General features: G+C 40.6%; 1 protein-coding gene across 5 annotated transcripts in view; it reads left to right on the top strand.

The window, feature by feature from the left end:
* Nucleotides 1-8191, top strand: part of GPALPP1 (GPALPP motifs containing 1) — a 33300-nt gene extending 25109 nt beyond the window's left edge. Inside the window, exons 8-11 of one of the 5 annotated variants that reach the window (XM_070471196.1) lie at nt 2732-2950; nt 3560-6423; nt 7474-7559; nt 7835-8191. In XM_070471196.1, coding sequence (XP_070327297.1) covers nt 2732-2950 — 219 coding nt within the window. In that variant the 3' untranslated portion in view covers nt 3560-6423; nt 7474-7559; nt 7835-8191. Of the gene's footprint in view, nt 1-2731; nt 2951-3559; nt 6424-7473; nt 7560-7834 lie in introns of those variants that run through there. The other 4 variants (XM_070471197.1, XM_070471198.1, XM_070471199.1 and 1 more) reach the window with 4 other exon arrangements.
* The last annotated feature ends 10866 nt before the right edge of the window (nt 8192-19057 follow it).

Genomic DNA, 19057 nt, shown 5'->3' on the forward strand with positions numbered 1-19057 from the left:
AAATCCTTTGTATTCCTTAGATGACCTAATTCCTACCTCATCCAAATATTTCAACATTATTACTACCAGGATTTATTATTTTACATCTGAGAAACTTAGGCATAAATTTCTTGCCTGTGATCAACACGTGTTGAAAATGTCAACACCATCATTGCTACTCTGCTTTTTCCCAATTCAGCACGTATGTTCTTAACTGTTTCTCCATGCTATGTGTATTGATAGGTTATTTTTTCTTAGCAATATTTGATTCTTTTTACCTCCAATTTCATTAAAAATAAAGGTTTAGAAAGCACTTAACTTGCAAATCTGTTTGTTTCCTAAAGATGTATGAAATGACCAACTTACATGAGAGGGATTGAGAAGTTGGAAATAGTGCTAATTTAAATAAATACTTACTATTACAGCATCCAGCTAGAGCTCAATTTATAGGAAATAACAGCCACAACCTAGTTGACAAAGTCAGATCTCATTGTCAAGTCAGACAAGTGAGACTGACTTTCTGTGAAAATGTCTGACTTCATTTCTCTGTTCAAATAAATATGATTATGATCATTTCTATGACACTTCTGAATTGTACCGTAGGTGGGTAGGTGCCATAAATTTGTCTTCTGATGAAATAAGATGCTGCCACCTTCAACATTTCTTACCAGTTATTTTGCCTTCACTGAGCTCTCTTCATGTCTTTGCTCTCAAATACATTCTCTGACAGGAGACAGGGTCTGGAGGAGATGAGGTTGTTAAGCAAAACTTGCCCTGTCTTTCATTGTCCCATTCTGCAATGTATCTGAATTCAGAAACATTCCAACAACAACAGAAATACCATTCCAAAAGGATATCACACTCTTTTAAGAGAAATTATGTTTGAGACACAAAAGAGCACAAAGCCTCCTGGGTTTACAGTTCCTTGATTAGAACCTTCGTTCATACCAGTATTGCCAGTGTTGTAATTTGATGCTCTGGAGCCTTGCTCCCCAAGACAGTGTTCTCTAATAAGATTCCGAAAGGCCTGTCCTTCATTAAATGGAGAAGGGCTGTAATAAAAGGGTAGACATCCTCACAAGATGCATTATCAGGCGAGTCCGTTTCAAGTGAGGCTACGTGAAGCAGCTGAGAATCATGGGTAGAGAACATTGAAATCCCCCGTGCCTTCAATACCCCTTGGAATCCGCTCTGTGTGGCCCCCAGGGATACACACACATATACACACACACTCTGAATCCGCTCTGTGTGGCCCCCAGGGATACACACACATATACACACACACACACACACTCTGAATCCGCTCTGTGTGGCCCCCAGGGACACACACACACACACACACACACACACACTCTGAATCCGCTCTGTGTGGCCCCCAGGGACACACACACACACACACACACACACACACACACTGCAGTTGGAGTCTGCTGGTCTTGTACTGCCTGCACCTACTCGCGCATCTCACACCCTGCTCCTACAATCCAGGGCTATTCTGTCTTGTCCTTTAACTAATACTGAAAGGTCTGTGATGAATCTCTTAATTTATAAAACCAGTTGCCTCTGCTCAAACCTCATCTTCCTAGATATATTTGAAAATGTGAAACTAATATCATACTGTAAATCAGCTGTACTTCAATTTTTTTGAAAAAGAAAATATGAGCACCTACCCCAGCTGAAAAGAAAGAAAATGAGGGTGATAAGGAAAGCTGAAAGGGACAGAAATTCTCTTGGCACACAGCCTATGCCAGGACCATGCAGACTTTACCTGCACCAGCCTTGGATTTTGTCATCTCTGTGCTGTTGTTTTTCTGCTTTGAGCGTGCTTTCACTTCAGCCTGGTGGTGCCTATCTTTTCCATTCCACCCAGAAAGACTTCGTGGACCAGCACATCCATGAAGCTTTAATCAGGCTCCCAAGAGAGAAAGTAATTGCTCCTTTCTCTCCCATTAACACTGACTCATCATACGATGCTTTGCATGATGGTTATTTAAACATTAGTTTCATGTCCATCTTTTTCTTTTTTGATCATGTGGCATGAGTTCATAGATACCTTTATTTTGGTTGAATTGAATTTGCCTCTGATACATATTTTCTTCAGAGATGCTGTCTTGGATTTGGAAAAACCATTGAGGGACTTCCTTGGTGGTCCAGGGGTTAAGAATCCACCTGCCAATGCAGAGGACATGGGTTCAGTCCTTGGCCCAGGAAGATGCTGCGAGCCGCAGAGCGCTTAAGCCTCTGCTGCTGAACCCAAGCTCCAGAGCCGAGAGCCACAACTCCTGCAGCCCGTATGCTGGAGCCGGTGATCTGCAACAGCAGAGGCCACTTCAGTGAGACGCCCTCACGCTGCGAGTCGGGAGTAGCCCCCACTCGCCGCAACTGGAGAAAGTCCTCGTGCAGTGAAGAAAACCCAGCGCAGCCAAAAATAAATAATTTTTTTTTAAGTATTAAAAAAGAAAGGGACTTCCCTGGTGGTGCCGGGGCTGAGGCTTCATGCTCCCCATGCAGCGGGCCTGGCTTCAATCCCTGATCGGGGAACTAGACCCCACATGCCACAACTAATACCCAGCACAGCCAAATAAATAAAAATAATAATTTTTTTTTTTAAAGAAGAGAAACAATTGGGGTTTGTAAATAGCCCTCCTTAATGTTCACCATTACTACTTCATTTTTTGTTTCATGATTATTATATTCTGCCAATGACCTATCCAAACTAAGATTTTTATTTCTGCCGTCTTGCTCTCCCCAGGAATCAAAAAGGTCAGAATCTCTTATGGACATTCATCATAAAAAATTAAAGAATAAAGCTGCTGAAGATAAAAATAAGCCCCAAGAGAGAATACCATTTGACCGTGATACAGATCTCAAAGTTCATCGATTTGATGAAGCTCAGAAAAAAGCCTTGATAAAGAAATCTAGAGAACTAAACAGCAGGTTTTCACATGGCAAAGGCAATATGTTTTTATAAGTAAGTATCTATCAGTAAGGTATATTTTCATATTGATAAATTTTGAACTTTTTTTCTAAATACTATTACCTATAACTATAAAAATTGAATCCCTTTTATAATAAAGTAGATTATAAACCTGCAAATTTTTTTTCTAAATAACTGAATTTTGAAAATTCAGCCTTGTGGAATAAAAAATATGTTATCCTGGGAAAGTAGACTTGTCCTGATAATAACCTAACAGGGCATTACTATTCAGAATGCTGAAATAAAAGCTTTTCATTTGTGAGAAACGGGAAAGAAAAGTGTGATTTGAAGCTTGGGTAAATATGCATGCTTTATTAAAGAATGAGATTTCTTAGGTTATTAAATAAGATCAGAGAAGATATTCATTGCTTTTAAAAGGTTCTGTGTAAGTTAAGGTTCAAAACCATTACATCACCCATGCATAGCCCAAACTGACAAGGGTTCATAATGGTGATTGCATAAAAGCTAAGGTTGCTTCTTAAAATCTTTGTGATTTTTAATTGGATGAAGCCTACAGCAGTATTAAAGTGTGGCTTTAAGGGAAAATACTGTTGAGATGAGAATTATTTTCTGACTTACTGAATTTTCTTATTCTTACTTCAGGGGGATTTCCCTGTGCAATGAAGAAGAGTTGAAGAATACCCTTTTTTTCTGTCCCTCCACCTTTATTCCTTTCTTTTGAGTTTCTTAAGATTAGAGGATGACTTTGGTCTAAAAAACCAAAAAGATTTATTACCTTGTTCTGTGCGTCCTTTAAAATCACATGAAAACATAAAACCGGTGTGTCTTTTTAGAGGAGAATTTTATTTATGTGTCTTTGGCTTCTGAGGACATGTGGGCTTTTCTTCAAATAATCATTTTTAGGATCCTCCCACCTACCCTCACAAGTGCTCCATGAGATCTGCTCAGGCCGATCGAGGGCGTCTCTCCCACAGCCCGAACCCCCATCAGATATCACCAGCCTGCCCTGAGAAACTGAGTGGGAATCCCTTCCAGTGCATCCATGAATTTGAAGCTGTTCTGGTTTCCCTCTAAACTGCAGTCAGTGAACAGACAACATTTACTTGAAAACAGAGGGTGTGAAGGTTTTTTCTATTTTGTTAGCAGTTTGCTTGTTTGGTCTGTCAGAGCTTTTTCTTTGTGGTTTGGGTTTTTTGGTTGGTTGATTGGTGTCACAAAGAGGGACCTGTGCATGTGCTAAAGAAAAACCATTTTGATTTTTCCAACTTTAGTAAGTAAGCCTAGAGGATGCCTTCAGAGGTCACACCATTAACTATTAGTGGTGTGAAGTCTGAGACCTGGTCTCTGTGTTCTTCACCGAAGCTTTGTAAATCTTTAAACTGCCTCAGGATGATCTGACTTGGCTCATTTATATGTAACATGTTTTAGCTGATTCATTGTGGACAGATCTTTGCAATCAACCATGAATAACTTTTTTTTTAAAAATCAAGCTCATATTCCCCAGATATAAAAATGGAAACTAATCAAAGCCACCATGATGGAGGATGGTAAGCCTGTGATGCTTCAAGCACTGCCTCTGAAGATGTTAAATAGAAAATTCTCAACAGTTAAGCCTAAATTCAAATTCTGGAAGTTATACTTTCTTACAGATTAGCCCCAATTGTTCTGCTAGTTCTGTGTTCTAGTTCTGATGATGCACATGGTTTTAATGGGAAAAGATTCTGAGTCCTAGTTCATTTAGGCCTCATGAAAATTGAGTAAATTGTTCAGTCAGATTGTGGGCCAGATTTTTCTTCTTCTGACTATAGAACTACAGTGATACCTTCCATAAGAGTAATCCACTCAAGAGTGTTACTGTTTAAAAGATGAATTTTTTTCTCCTAAGCAAATTGAAGAAGTTCCTAGTCTAAGCAGAATTGAACAGAGCTACCTTTTGACTGAAGGTCATTTTTAGTGGGTGATATTTTCTGAACACAGAACTTTGTAGAAGAGTATCTATTACTTTCACTGATTTTGTTATAATTTTTTTTCTTCTGATGAGATGCTTTCTAGGTCCTCATCCTCATGTAAATTCTAATACATATATATTTTTTTGAGAAACTTTTGGTATTTTTAAGATAAAAATGTGGTCTTTGAATACTTATTTTTGCTTTGCTTTCCTCACCGTAAGATAGAGAGGGATATGCCTATAGTAAGTATTTACTGTTTCTCCCATCATGCTTGGAATGTCTGCAACCTCACCAACAGAGAGGAAATACTGATACTTTCCACAAGTGACCACATCACTGGTACTGCAGGTCTATTGCTCTTTCACGCCACCCTGAGGACAGTTTTACAAAATGTGGTGCCAAACCAGAGGTTTTTTGCCCTGTGGAAACACTAAGCCCAATATAACAACACTGACAATAAAAGAACAAAACAGCTGTTTGCACAAGATGGAAAAGTGGTCTTCATTTCGTCTCCTCCCCTCTTCAAAGCTGCCCAAGGCCTGAAAAATCAAGTCTCTGCTCCATCTGGCAGAAAATTGGGATTGTTGGCATTTTCTAAGAACTTTTTAATTTTCTTTACTTCTTGGCCCGATTTTGTATAACTGTGACCTCTTTTGAAACCTAAAAATAAAGAAGAAAAAAGAACAACTCAAGTTCAAAGAGTAAAGCAGACACTTTTAACGTTTTTTACTGTTTGGTGAAGGTGATATTTTAAGTTCATTGTCCCTGAAATTATACGATTTTTGTTCCACTCTCTAAATTGTCATCTCAGATTTTGATGCTTCAAATAATACCAACATTACCAGTAAATCAATGGCTCTAGCAAGTGGGAGAATTGACAGAGGGAACAAAAGGTGAGAGGTGGCAGCTACACCCATAATAAAGTTGTCTCATCAGGTAACTTTTTTTGTATCGGGAAAAATATCATAAATTAATCCCTATGCCCAAAGAAAAAGAAAAGCTACAGTTTTACTAAGAAGTTTTTATCTTGTTTGGATGTAGCAGCTTCTTGACATTTATCACTTGAACGTTTTATGGTTCTTTGAAGTAATGATATTTTTTAGAAGTAAGGTTGAGCTTTGCATGGTACCGAGGCCTACATGCTCCAGAAGAGATAATCAGTCATCATATATAAATTATTTGATCCTGAAACATCCTGGTACTTTTTGTCTCTTATATAGGGTGGATAATGTTAACATTATCACTTAGAAACATATGATCATGGGAGATAGTTTTTAGACTATTTACAGCAGCCCATATCGCTTCTCTTCCCTGTTTTCCATGGCAATGATAGGTATTATTAGGGAAAAGAAATTCTCTGCTGAGCTGTATACCTAAGAGGAAGAATCAACATGGGGGAGGTAGCTAGAAAGGAGTCACCCAAATAACAGCAATGCCAAGTCTTCTACTTGAGAATGTTAATTTTTTTTTTTTTTTTTTTAGTTTTTGACTTCTGAAACCATCATGTAAGTTTAGTCTACAGTTCCAGAAGGTCATGCATTTCCTGTTATTGGAGAGGTATATTTTTTTGCAGCTTAAATATTTACTGTGACTATAGTGTGTACAAAATTTAAAAGCTATACACTGTCTTTCAGTCTTTTCATTTTGACGTTATGATTAAAAAACTTTTTAGAAAAGAAGAATTTCTGAGGTGTTATTTTTTATGTATGAATAAAGATGCATCTATATCTGAGAAGTTGTGGCCTTTTATTTTTGCTTTATTTGTTTTAATGTTAATTAGCTTATCTGAAGCAGGCATTGTTTTTAAAGAGAATGTCCTATAAAGATTTATTCTAGCCAGTCAGATCATTGTGGGGGTAAAGTCTTTCTATCCAACTCACTCACCAGATTTTCATTATCCCAATATAACTGCATATATTAACTATTTGGGACTTCCCTGGCAGTTCAGTGGTTAAGACTCATACTCCCAAAGCAAGGGGCATTGGTTTGAGCCCCATTGGGAAAATAATATTCCTCATGCCACATAGCTCAGCCTTAAATAAAAAATTAACCATTTATTTAAAAACATAAGATAGACAATTTGGAAATGCCCTTAAGAGCACCATGGCACAAGAGGGGCTGACACTAGCTTTATAACCAATATTTCATTGTTCTGCATATTGGAAGATTATATGACAGTTTTGGGTTTTTCCTGGGTTGTTGATTATGAGATTCTGTGGGTTTTGCTTTTTGTTTTGAGGGGTTTTTTCGTTTTGTTTTGTTTGCCTTTTCTACTTTTCAAATTCTTTCAGAAAGGGTATATTCTTTTATAATCCCAGGGAGAAATGAGCTTTTTGGTTTTAAGCTCTAATTTTGTATTACATAGTGTCAGAAACTGAACTACTAGGGAGACAGGACTCAGGATTTCTCTCTTCCTTAACTGGGGAAGTGACCAAAGGAGATACTTGGAAATACAAAATCTAAGCATTAAGTGATAGGAATCTGGATGTAGAGTATCAAGTAAAGAGAGCCCTTGAATTTTCAGATCGTTTCCCTATAGTATTTCTTTAGGAAATATTGCACTTGTTCATTCAGTAAACATTTGTTAAATACCCTGGTGTATTCTAGGTGCTAAGAACACAGTGGTGAACCAGACATTCGTACTCTTGTCCATGAAAGAAGGTTCTGTGCTGGTCACTACAGAGTGTTCACAGGTACGTAACCCAGACTCCCTGCCTTGTGATAAGTAGGACAGCAGAAGATGTCATTTAAAAAGTAAGAAAAAAAAAGTGCACATGATGAGGTTGACTTAAAAAAAAATGCATAACTTGAGTTAAGTTTTATTTGGGGCAACATGAGGACTATAACCCGGGAGACAGTATTTCAGATAGCTCTGAGAAACTGCTCCAATAAGGTTGTGGGAAATGTCAGTAAATATGTGCTTTTGGTGATGGGGGAGTACATGCAACTAAAGCACATATTTTTGCAGCAGGTTTCTGCAAGTCTCATGAAGGTTGCTTCCAGTCACGAGCAGCAGTGGAGGATGAAGGAAAAAACCATGAAGTATTTTTGTGCTTTTCTAGATAAGAGGAGATACAAGAATTGGGTTCGTAAATCCAGCTCCTGAAAATAACTATCTGAAGACCTGTTCTGCCAGTTTTTCCCAGAGCAGAGTGCCTCATTTCTGCTCTTCACCCTGAACTTTTCCAGGGGGTGTTGAAGGTCAGCAGCTGCAGCAGCACCTGATCTAATCTTTGTAGAGGTAAATGATGAGTGCCAATTGCTAATAACTGCTGTGTGGTAGGTAGGAAAGTAAAGAGTAAATCCTAAATGTTCACAAGGAGAATTCTTTTTTCATTTTATTGTGCCTATATGAGAAGATGGGTGTTAGCCGAACCTATTGTGTCATTTCACAATATGTAAATCAAAGCATTGTGCTGTCCACCATAAACTCATACGATACTCAATAAAACTGGGTGGGGGGAGTCACATATTGTAGTAAGTGTTATAAAGAAAACTGTGTGGGACACTCCCAACATGTAATTGAGGATGAAAATCCTACCTGAGTAAAGAGAGGAAAGTCTGAAGAGATGTTATTTAAGCAGAAACCTAAAAAAATGACAAGCTCAGTTCAGTTCAGTCACTCAGTTGTGCCCGACTCTTTGCGACCCCATGGACCACAGCACGCCAGGCCTCCCTGTCCATCACCGACTCCTGGAGTTTACCCAAACTCCTGTCCATCGAGTTGGTGATGCCATCCAACCATCTCATCCTCTGTTGTTCCCCTTCTCCGCCTGCCTTCAGTCTTTCCCAGCATCAGGGTCTTTCAAGCTAACAGTTCAAAAAATGACCTGTTACTAAATCAGGTCTGGCTGTTCATCAGTCAAACACTCAGGAAAGTTGCTTTTAATCAGAATGCTGGTGATCTGAGCAGACAGTGGAATCAGTGCCCTCTGAATATTCTACTCAGTCGTGAAAGTTTTTAAAAGGAAAAAGAGAAGTAACCTCAGTCGATCGATCGTTGAGGTTGGGAGTCAGAGTTGTTGCCACCCCCTACTGTGTACAGACTGCGGGCTTGTCGACACTCTTGTTCACACAGTTGGTTCATGAGATTACTGAAGGGGAAGCTAGGGAAGAGATCGGGTCATCTGGTTAATTACTTAGTTTTCATTTCTACTTCTTTGACCTATGGGAAGAACAGATTAGGCAGGGTATTGTGTGATCAAAAGGTTTGAAAGCTGTGTTAGGGCCAGAGATGAGCAGAGCATAGGGGTGCTCTGATTTAAGGTTAGTGACAAGACAAAAGAGGTCTCCTGCAGACCTCTTTCCTGTCTAAAGCTGCTTACAGCCTGACCACACATGCCAAAACCCTGAAGCATTAGTTGCGTGGTATTTGAAGAATCGCACCAGCGTGGTGGTGTACAGTGAGAAGTATAATCAGGATTGGTCCCTGAGTCAGTAGATACTAGGAAGTCCAGGGAACTGCACTTACCCCGGTTTTAGAAGCTAAATGGAGCCTTACAGAAGAGAATGGCTCTTGGTCACGTCATAAAAATCACATAGGAGTTGGCCTGATGGATCCTGACACCAAAGGTCTACCTTTCTGGCCTTCGAGAATTCTCTGTAAGCATGTCTGAGTTCATGCCTTAGACCCTTGCTCTGTATGGTGAGTTTAAGACCTTGCTCTGTACGGTCTAAGAAAACCTGTATGAAACTCCACTAATAACGGTCATCAGTTATCAGAATATTAGTCCATTGAACTCCTGCCTGTATCACCAAAATTGCCATTATTTAAATAGAGCTGTCTGGGATTTTTGGTTTTGTTTTCTCAGAATTTGTTATGAATTATTGTTCCTTTCCTCCTCTTAGGCCTAATTATTGAGGAGTATATACATCCTTTTTAAGAGCTAAATAGCACTAGATTAATTCAACAGATATCAGTTGATAGCAATTAATCTTTAGAATTCCAGGACATGACAGAATGTTTGCATTTAAGGACTGGAGAATACAGTTAGATCTGTGCCTTAATTTGTAATCCTTGAACCACCTCTATCAGAGTCACCTAGAGAGCTTGTTTAAATGCAGATTCCCAAAGCCACCTCTACTGAAAGGGAACCTGAGGTTAGAGTCAGAAGTCTCCATTTTGAACAGTTATCTCTAATGATTCTTTGTCAAGTTTGAGAATCACTGCACTTATTTATGTATATCCCTGTAAACCTTCCCCTCTCCCTGATACAGTCACTTTCCTATATTAAATATTCTTTAAAACATAATCATTTTACGTTACATGGCTATAATCACCAGTACTGGTAATAACTTGCTTTATGAAGAGTGGAATATCATTTCGACTGAGTAAATTGATGCTTAAACATTTTCATTCTTCAAACATCTTTATCAGCCAGCTGCTGCAGGGTTTAAGATTATACTATCAATAGTAATTCAGTTTCATTAGACTTTGTGTTCTTTTAGGTACCTTTGAAAATGAGAAAGTCCCTGGGAACAATAGTGAGGTTATAAGATCTCTGTCCTTGGCTGCCTGGGGGCCCAGGAGATCACTGAACACCCTGGAAGTACAGAACATTGAGAGGGTAAGTGGGCTCAGCAGGGTGCTAAAGATGAACTTCAGAGTGTGTGCCTTGTGACTGTTTTCCTCAGGGGAATTAATCAGTGACTGTTATTGAAGCACTTTGAGGTCTTAGGTAACTGCTTTGGCAGCTTAAGTATTATTTTAACTAAGCTAGCAAGGTTACATTTAGCTATCAATTTCTGCCTTTGCTAATAAAAGATAGCTATAGATAAAAGAATGGCAACCAGCAAAGGTATGTGATTACTTAATAAAGCCTGAAAAATGTCAAGAACCTATGCTAGTTTCAAAAGCATTTTGAAACTCATTTTCAAGTCTCTCTAATCACCTCCTTTCCACTGTGCAGCCTTTTATAGAATTTCCATTTGGTTTCCTCAGGATGGGTTAATGTTGGCTGATCAGGTCATATAATCAGGTATTTAGTACTAAAATTTTCCTTTTATATAATCAGCCCTCTGAGATAAAAGTTAACTTGTTCCTTTTATAACTGGACACAAAAGCAGAAATGGAGCTGCCAATGTATATAACTTAAGATGATTTTTATCTTTTTGAGTAATGGCTGAAAGCAACATATCTTGCTCCCCTAAGAATACATAATACTCTAATACCTCAGCCACACACAACACACTCTAAGAAAGCAATTCATTAACCTAAGCTTGCTACTTCTGACACCAGGTTCTATGAAATTCGCCCAAAAAATCAATCTAGAAATTGTGGCCATTTTTCAGTCTTCATGTTAACTAGATATTTTATAGTCTTTTAAATTAGTCCTTTTTTTCTTTCCAGCAGCCTTATACACTGGTAATAAAATTGTCATAGTTGGAAAATGAGACTCTTAGAGTTAAAAATGTTTGCCAGTCAAACGTGTTTGTCAATAAAGACAAGGTAAGGCTTCAACCCCATCAGCTTATGTTAGTTGACCCACTCGTTATACGGTGGTGCTTCTAAGATAATAATGTGAAAAGATGGGTTCAGAGCATTTCCTTTTACCAGCCAAAGAGCTTTTTTTAAAAAAAAAATCACATTTCTATTCTTGTTAATTATTACATATCAATACCCAGAAGGACTGCATCTTCAGTTCAGCATTTATCAGGACTAAGTAATACCTACATTTAGAGGAATGAGGGGTGGTAGTTGAACAAGAATGATGTGGACCAATTTAGACAACAGAAACCTCTGGGTCCATGTTTTTGAAGCTTCAGTGTTCATCAGAATCCCCTGAGAGCTTATTAATAATATAGATGCCCTAGCATCACTATTGGAGATTTTGGTTGGAACTCAGGCATCTAGTTTTGACAAGCTTCCCAAGCAATTCTGACACGCTTCAAAGTTTGATTTGGTCCAAAGATGGCACATTAAGATTTCTAGAATCAAAAAGGTCAGATTGCTGTCATGCTGTGGCCACTGAGCCTCTTGATTCAAAGGATAGACAACAGGACTTCCCTGGTGGTCCAGTGGTTAAGAATCCATCTTGCAATGTGGGGAATGCAAGTTCAATCCCTGGTCAGGGAACCAGGATCCCACATGCTGTGGAGCAACTAAGCCAAATAAAGGAACAGTAATGATGATGAGGGGAGAGGTAGACGCAGAACTCATTTCCCAGCCTCCCTTGCTGCTAGAGCACAAGTATGTGTGTGTCTTGGGCTCTCCCAATTAGGGGCACCCACGTAGGATCAGGATTCCAAGAAGAGAAAAGTAAAAAGTAAAGAAGCACATGTTCCCAGAATGATCTTACGCTGGTGGAGGCTAGATAGCCTGACATGTTGGAGGCCTGTAACGTGGTATGAAGCGGTGGTGACATGCGCGTTGCAGTGAGATCAGACATACCCCTGGTTATATAGCTTCTGGACCTACATAAACTGGCCAGATACATTATTTTGTTTGCAAATAAGAGCTCTGAGTAACACAAGGGCATTATGTTCTGCTAGTTAAGAGCATAAATTTTGGAAACAGCAACTTGAAATCAAATCCCGGCCCTGCCACTAACTGTAAACTTGAGAAAGTTTCTTAAACTATCTCAGCTGTAATTTGTCTTAAAATAGGGGACACTGATAACTCCAATACTTCGGCCACCTGATAGAAAGAACTGACTCGTTGGAAAAGACCCTGATGTTGGGAAAAATTGAAGGCAGGAGGAGAAGGGGAAGACAGAGGATGAGATGGTTGGATGGCATCACCGATTCAATGGACATGAGTTTGGCCAAGCTCTGGGAGTTGGTGATGGACAGGGAAGCCTGGTGTGCTGAGGTCCATGGGGTCGCAGAGTTGGACACAACTGAACGACTGAACTCAACTGATAACCTCACAGGTGGCGCTAGTGGTAAAGAACCCTCTGCCAGTACAGGATACATAAGAGATGTGGGTTCAATCCCTAGGTTGGGAAGATCTCCCTTCTTGCCTGGAGAATCCCCAAGGACAGAGGAGACTGGTGGGCTACAGTCTATAGGGTCGCAAAGAGTTGGACACGACTGAAGCGACTAAGTACACACGCACACCTCACAGAGTGTTATGAGAATTACATGAGAAGATACATCTAAACAGTTAGCACAAAATCCAACAATAAAGGATGGTTATCATTATTCCTGGATAATAGCCCTAGTCATTTCTTATGACCTCAAAAAATTCCTACATTTATTAGGAGTCTTGGCAGCAAGTGAGAGAAACTTAATTCAAACTGGCTTAGGCAAAAAAATAAACAATTTAGTCACTCATGTAATGAAAAGTTCAGAAGGTAGCCAGGCTTGAGGTACGACTGGATGTGGACACCCAGGTCACATCACTAGGATTCTGTCCCTGTCCCTCAGCCTGCTTCCCTTGTGTGGACTTCATCTTTAGGTGGGCTTAGGTGTTGACACAGACAGCACCCCCTCTAAGCCGGCAACCTTAGTTCAGTTCAGTTGCTCAGTCATGTCCAACTCTTTTGCGGCCCCATGGACCGCAGCACACCAGGCTTCCCTGTGCATTACCTACCGGCTTAGCAACAAATGAAAATAAAAATCCTCTCTTTCCTACTAGTTCCAGCCAATAATGCCCAAGGACTGATGCTAATTGGCTCTAGGGATCAACTTTGGTCACTTGTTTACCCCTGAATCAATCATATATGGTCAGGTAGTCCAGGCTGTTTCACGCTTCCACCTATTAAACCCAATCTAAACCATAGGGGCTGAGAACTTGTGAGGCTAGTTCCCTAAAAGAAAGTGAAAGTGCTGTAACTGGCAACGAGATAACCCATGCTACAGAGCACAGTATTCATATCGATTCATTTCCTTGTGCAGTGGGAACCAACACAACCTTGTAAAGCAATTATACTCCAATTAAAAAAAAAAACTGGTGCTTGCAATAGCCCCCATCTTATTTTTTATCCTCACTAATTCGTTAATAAGAATATCAGTTTTCTGTTTACCAAAGTGGAATATCACTCATCTACCCCTCTATTCACCTATGGTTCACCATGGTGAATCCCTCTTCATGAGGTGTCTGTTTTTTTCAGTTCCCATGGTTATGAATTTTTTGTGGGGGCTAAAGAGTGACAGCAGGCACACACTGACCTGCTTCAGAGATGACTTAGCCTGGGTAGGTTCTGCCCCGTCAGTCGGCACTGCTTGTCCCCTGTTTATTGGCATCCATGAAATCTGGCATCAAGAAGTACATTTAGCACAAAGAAGATAAGAAATGAGGCTGTCACGGTTTATTTACCACATGCTGCCGCCGTATATAAACCCCAATACAATTCCAAATGATTGATCCAGCCCTTCCATTTACAAACAAGGCAAGAAAAAAAGACAAGAAGGCAATGAAAAAAAATGTAAAGAACTGCCACCCTCAACCCAAGTGAGAAAGCTTGCCTGACATTGCCAATTTATCATGTATCTTGATAGAAGGCATCCAATATCTGAGGCAGCCCTGGAAAGAGGTTAGCCAAAGCTGGGGCCCCAAACTCCCAAATCACAAAACTAGGGGCAAGCAGGAAGGGAAATAGGAGATGCTCAGATTTCTCTCTTGAGCACCCGGAGAGTTGTGTCTGGAGTGTCAGGGGGGAAAGTCACAGGCTGGATAGTAGCCCCCAAAATATGTGTCCACCCAGAACCTCAGAGTGTGACCTTATTTGGAAGAAGGGTCTTTGCGGATATAATTACATGAAGGATCTCAAGATGAGATCAGATGGTCCCTACATCCAATGACCAGTGTCCTTACAAGAGAAAGAGTGATTTAAGACACAAAGACACATTGAGAGGAAGGTTACAAGAAGATGGAGGCAGAGACTGAAGTTACGTTGCCACAAGCCAAGGAGCTCTCCAAGCTACTAGAACCTGGAAGGGGCCAAGAAGAACTGTCCCCTGGAGCCTTCTGACTCCTTGATTTTAGACTTTTGGCCTACGCAATTTTGGGGAGATGAGTTCTAATTTGCCAAGTCTGTGTTTTTGGCAGTTTTTTGGCAGCAGCAATTAGGAAACTAGTATAACAAGATAGGGGGCTTTGCTGGCGGGCCAGTGGTTAAGCATCTGCCTTGCAGTGCAGGGAACATGGGTTCGATCCCTGGTCGGGGTACTAAGGTCCAACATGCCGTGGGGCAGCTAACCCTGTGTACCACAACCAAGGAGTCCATGTGAAGCAATGAAAGATCCCACGAGCCACAGCTAAGACCTGACACAGCTAAATAAGTTAATTTAAAAAAAAAAATAGGAGCAGCAAGTTTGCCTTCACTTCCTCAAGCCCGAGGTGAAGCCTAGTGTTAGCAACTTCTCAGCAACCATCATTGGTTGAGGGCCTGGTGGTCAGTAGATCTGTCAGGTGCACTAAAGAGTCTGGCCTCTGTGATTGATGGCTCCCTAAGAGAGACTGGAGGGGTTGTTAGAAAAGAAAATGAATTCTGGGCAGGTAAAAATTTGAAAAAATGAAAAACACCACAATTAATAAAAGGCCTGATATGAAATAGTTAAATATGGATTTTTTTAAAAATAAGTGTTGTCAAAAGAAGGTAGTTTGTTAATAAATTGCTGTTTAAAATTAGCAATCAGATGCCCATCAACAGACGAATGGATGAGGAAGCTGTGGTACATATACACCATGGAATATTACTCAGCCATTAAAAAGAATTCATTTGAATCAGTTCTAATGAGATGGATGAAACTGGAGCCCATTATACAGAGCGAAGTAAGCCAGAAAGATAAAGACCATTACAGTATACTAACACATATATATGGAATTTAGAAAGATGGTAACGATAACCCTATATGCAAAACAGAAAAAGAGACTCAGATGTATAGAACAGACTTGTGGACTCTGGGAGAAGGCGAGGGTGGGATGTTTCAAGAGAACAGCATCGAAACATGTATATTATCTAGGGTGAAACAGATCACCAGCCCAGGTTGGGTGCATGAGACAAGTGCTCGGGCCTGGTGCACTGGGAAGACCCAGAGGGATCGGGTGGAGAGGGAGGTGGGAGGGGGGACCGGGATGGGGAATACATGTAAATCCATGGCTAATTCATTTCAATGTATGACAAAAACCACTGCAATGATGTAAAGTAATTAGCCTCCAACTAATAAGAATAAATGGAAAAAAAAATAAACTGAAGAGAAATTCAAAGGATAAAAAAAAAAAATTAGCAATCAGATATGTTGCCATATCTGCTGCTGTCCTCCTATACACGGCGGTTAGATCATGTGTAAATGTGTCATTCTAGAGAGACAAAAGGTGGAGTACTTTTCCTTACATGGGTAGCTATTTCTAAATGAGCGTTGTGTGTACTGCCTCACAAGCAGTTAAGCTTCAGTGTGGGCAGTAATGACATTAATTTAGGCCATAATAATACAGATTATAGTTATTAGAATATGAGCCTTGAGTTCTCAGTTATAAGGCAGAAAAGTCACAAGGCAGTTCAGGAGTCATTCAGACCAACTCAGTGCGTAGCTATAGCCCCCAAAGCTAGCAGAGTATTGGATCATATAAGAGAGAAAAGAAATACAAGGGAAATAGTTGTACTGCTCCCTGTTCCTAGTTTCTGTAACTCAAGGAAAGACGTAATAGAGAAGAAGGACGTCTACAGAAGGAGAATTGTATTGATGAAGTCCTGTGAACAAATATTTTTCGAGCTCCCACAGTGTTTGAGCCCCTGGTCTCAGGATGCAAAAATGATTAAGATGTGGCCCTCAACTTCACGGCCGAGAGAGAGAGAGAGAGAGAGAGAGAGAGAGACAGAAATAGCCGTGATAACGCAGCTCGCCAAGGCCAAGACAGAGATACAGGGAGAACAGCAGGAGATCACAGAGGAGGCCAGCTGGGCCCACGGGGCTGAGCTGAGACCAAATGAGACAGAGGGCGACACAGGCACTGTTACGTGTGTTTAGGAGTGAGAGGGACCGGTCTGAAAGGCAACACAGTGGAGGGGAGACACGGGGAACTAAGGGAAAACAATCTCACTGAAAGGCTGGAGCTAAAGGATGGTGGGGACTTGCCTGGTGGTCCAGTGACTAAGACTCCACAGTCCCAATGCTGGGGACCCGGGTTCGATCCCTGGTCAGGGAACTAGGTCCCACATGCTGCAGCTAGGACCCAACACAGCCAAATAAATTAATAAAAGGATGATGAACAGGGATTAGCCTGGGATAAAGAGGAAGAGAAATCCACACCCTCTGAAAGTGGGGAGAAGGAAATGAGGGCGGTTATGGGTATCAATAGGTTTTAGGTAAAGTTCAAAAGGATAAGGAAGATTATTCCTGGCATACTCATTTTCCTGAAATTGAACTTTTTTGTTTTTTTTTTTTTAACCTTGGGCTGTGTGGAGAATGTGATGAACACTCTGGATGTTCTACCTCTTAAAAATGCACATTACCCAGATTCTTACCTAGAATTTCAGTTTCCCAGCCTTTGAATTCCAACCATGGACTCTGGAGAGAGAGCCTGCACTCCACCCAGAAGAGACTGATCATTTGCTGAGAGGAAGGGGTTAGGGGCTTTACAGGTGTGGAATCAACCCTGAGGGCAAGGGAGATGGCCCTTGCCATCTCAGAAACCAGCAAAAGGTGAGTCGTAGCCTTGATCCAGATTGGGATCAGGTTAAGAGAAGTGGAATCCCGGGAGGAAACACAAGCACACCTTCCAGGGCTTCCCTGGTGGTCTGGTGGTTAAGAATCTGCCTGCCAATGCAGGGGAAGTGGGTTCGATCCCTGGTCCTGGAAGATCCCACATGCCGAGGAGCAACCAAGCCTGTGTTCTACAACTACTGAAGCCCGCACGCTTAGAGCCTGTGCTCCACAACCAGAGAAACCTCTGCAGTGAGAAGGCCAAGCAACACAACCTCCTCGCCACAGCTAGAGCAAGCCCTCATGCAGCCAAAAATAAATAAATCTTAAAAACACATTCCAGACTGAGTGGGGAGGAAGAGAGGCCATGAGGAGACTGACAAACTGGAGGGGGTGCTCTGTGCGCTGGAAAGGACGCTGCCTCCAGTCTTGCTGGGAAAATTCCCAGCACGCACTCCCCTGCCAGAGGTGGGCACACCATCAGCTCTTTGGAGCTGCTCTAAATTGCCCTGTTTCCCTCTTGGCCCATTTGTGCTTCCACTGAACATCTGCACCGCCTACCTCTCCCTCCACATACAAACTTGCTCAAGCCTCTCCCATAATTGAAAGCAAAACAACAGCAATGAGGATTTCCTGGAGGTCCACTGGTTAAGACTCTGGCTTCTAGTGCTGGGGGTGTGGGTTCAATCCTTGGTTAGGGTAGGGGAGGTGAGACTAAGATCCCATATGCTGTGGGTTGCAGCCAAAAAGTTAAAAACAACAACAATTAAAAAATATATATAACAAATGAATTCTTCCTTCAAGGACAAGGTCACAAATGGAATTCAAGCTCACCTGTCATGGAAAGTTTTGAAACAGACAAAAATGCATAGAAGGCTTTTCAAATCACCTGGGTGGTGGAATAGATTACTCAATAAAAGATGTCGAGATTCCTGGGTAGACATATGGGAGAAAAGATAAGTTGGACCTTTCACACTGTAGATCAAAACAAATCCCAGAAATATAAAATATTTATATGTAAAAAAAATGAAAACTTAAACATACCAGGAGAAAATTTGAGACCATACTCTCAGAATGGGCAAAGATTGCTTAAATAACATCCAGAAGCCCTAAAATAAACCATTGATAAATTGGACTTTAATATAAAGAAAATTTCTGCACAGAAGACTCAGTCAGAAGACTAATGAATATTTGCAACTCACATCACAAAAGCCTTATTTTAGCATTTGAATAACTGATAAAAGTCCATAAGAAAAGTTCAAACAAGAAAAAATTATCAGTGAGCAAAGGATATGAGCCCATAAATTTATAACCTACCCATAACCTACGGGTTATGCTTGATCTAAGCCTAAGAAACAAAATAGTTCTAAATACATGAAAAGAAACTCAACCTTACTCATAAAAAAGAAATGCAAATTAAAACTACAATGAGAAATCACTTTTCAACTGATTAGCAAAAGTTAAAATACCCTGTGTTGGCATGGCAGGTGGGAAATTCATTCTCTCATACATCCTTGGGAAGAATGGAATTTAATGTGGCCTCTTTGGTAATTTGTCGACATTCATAAAAATTGCATACAACAGAACCTTAGTTCCACTGTTA

The sequence above is a fragment of the Odocoileus virginianus genome, chromosome 8, assembly GCF_023699985.2.
Source record: "Odocoileus virginianus isolate 20LAN1187 ecotype Illinois chromosome 8, Ovbor_1.2, whole genome shotgun sequence".
NCBI classification, from domain to species: Eukaryota; Metazoa; Chordata; class Mammalia; order Artiodactyla; family Cervidae; genus Odocoileus; species Odocoileus virginianus.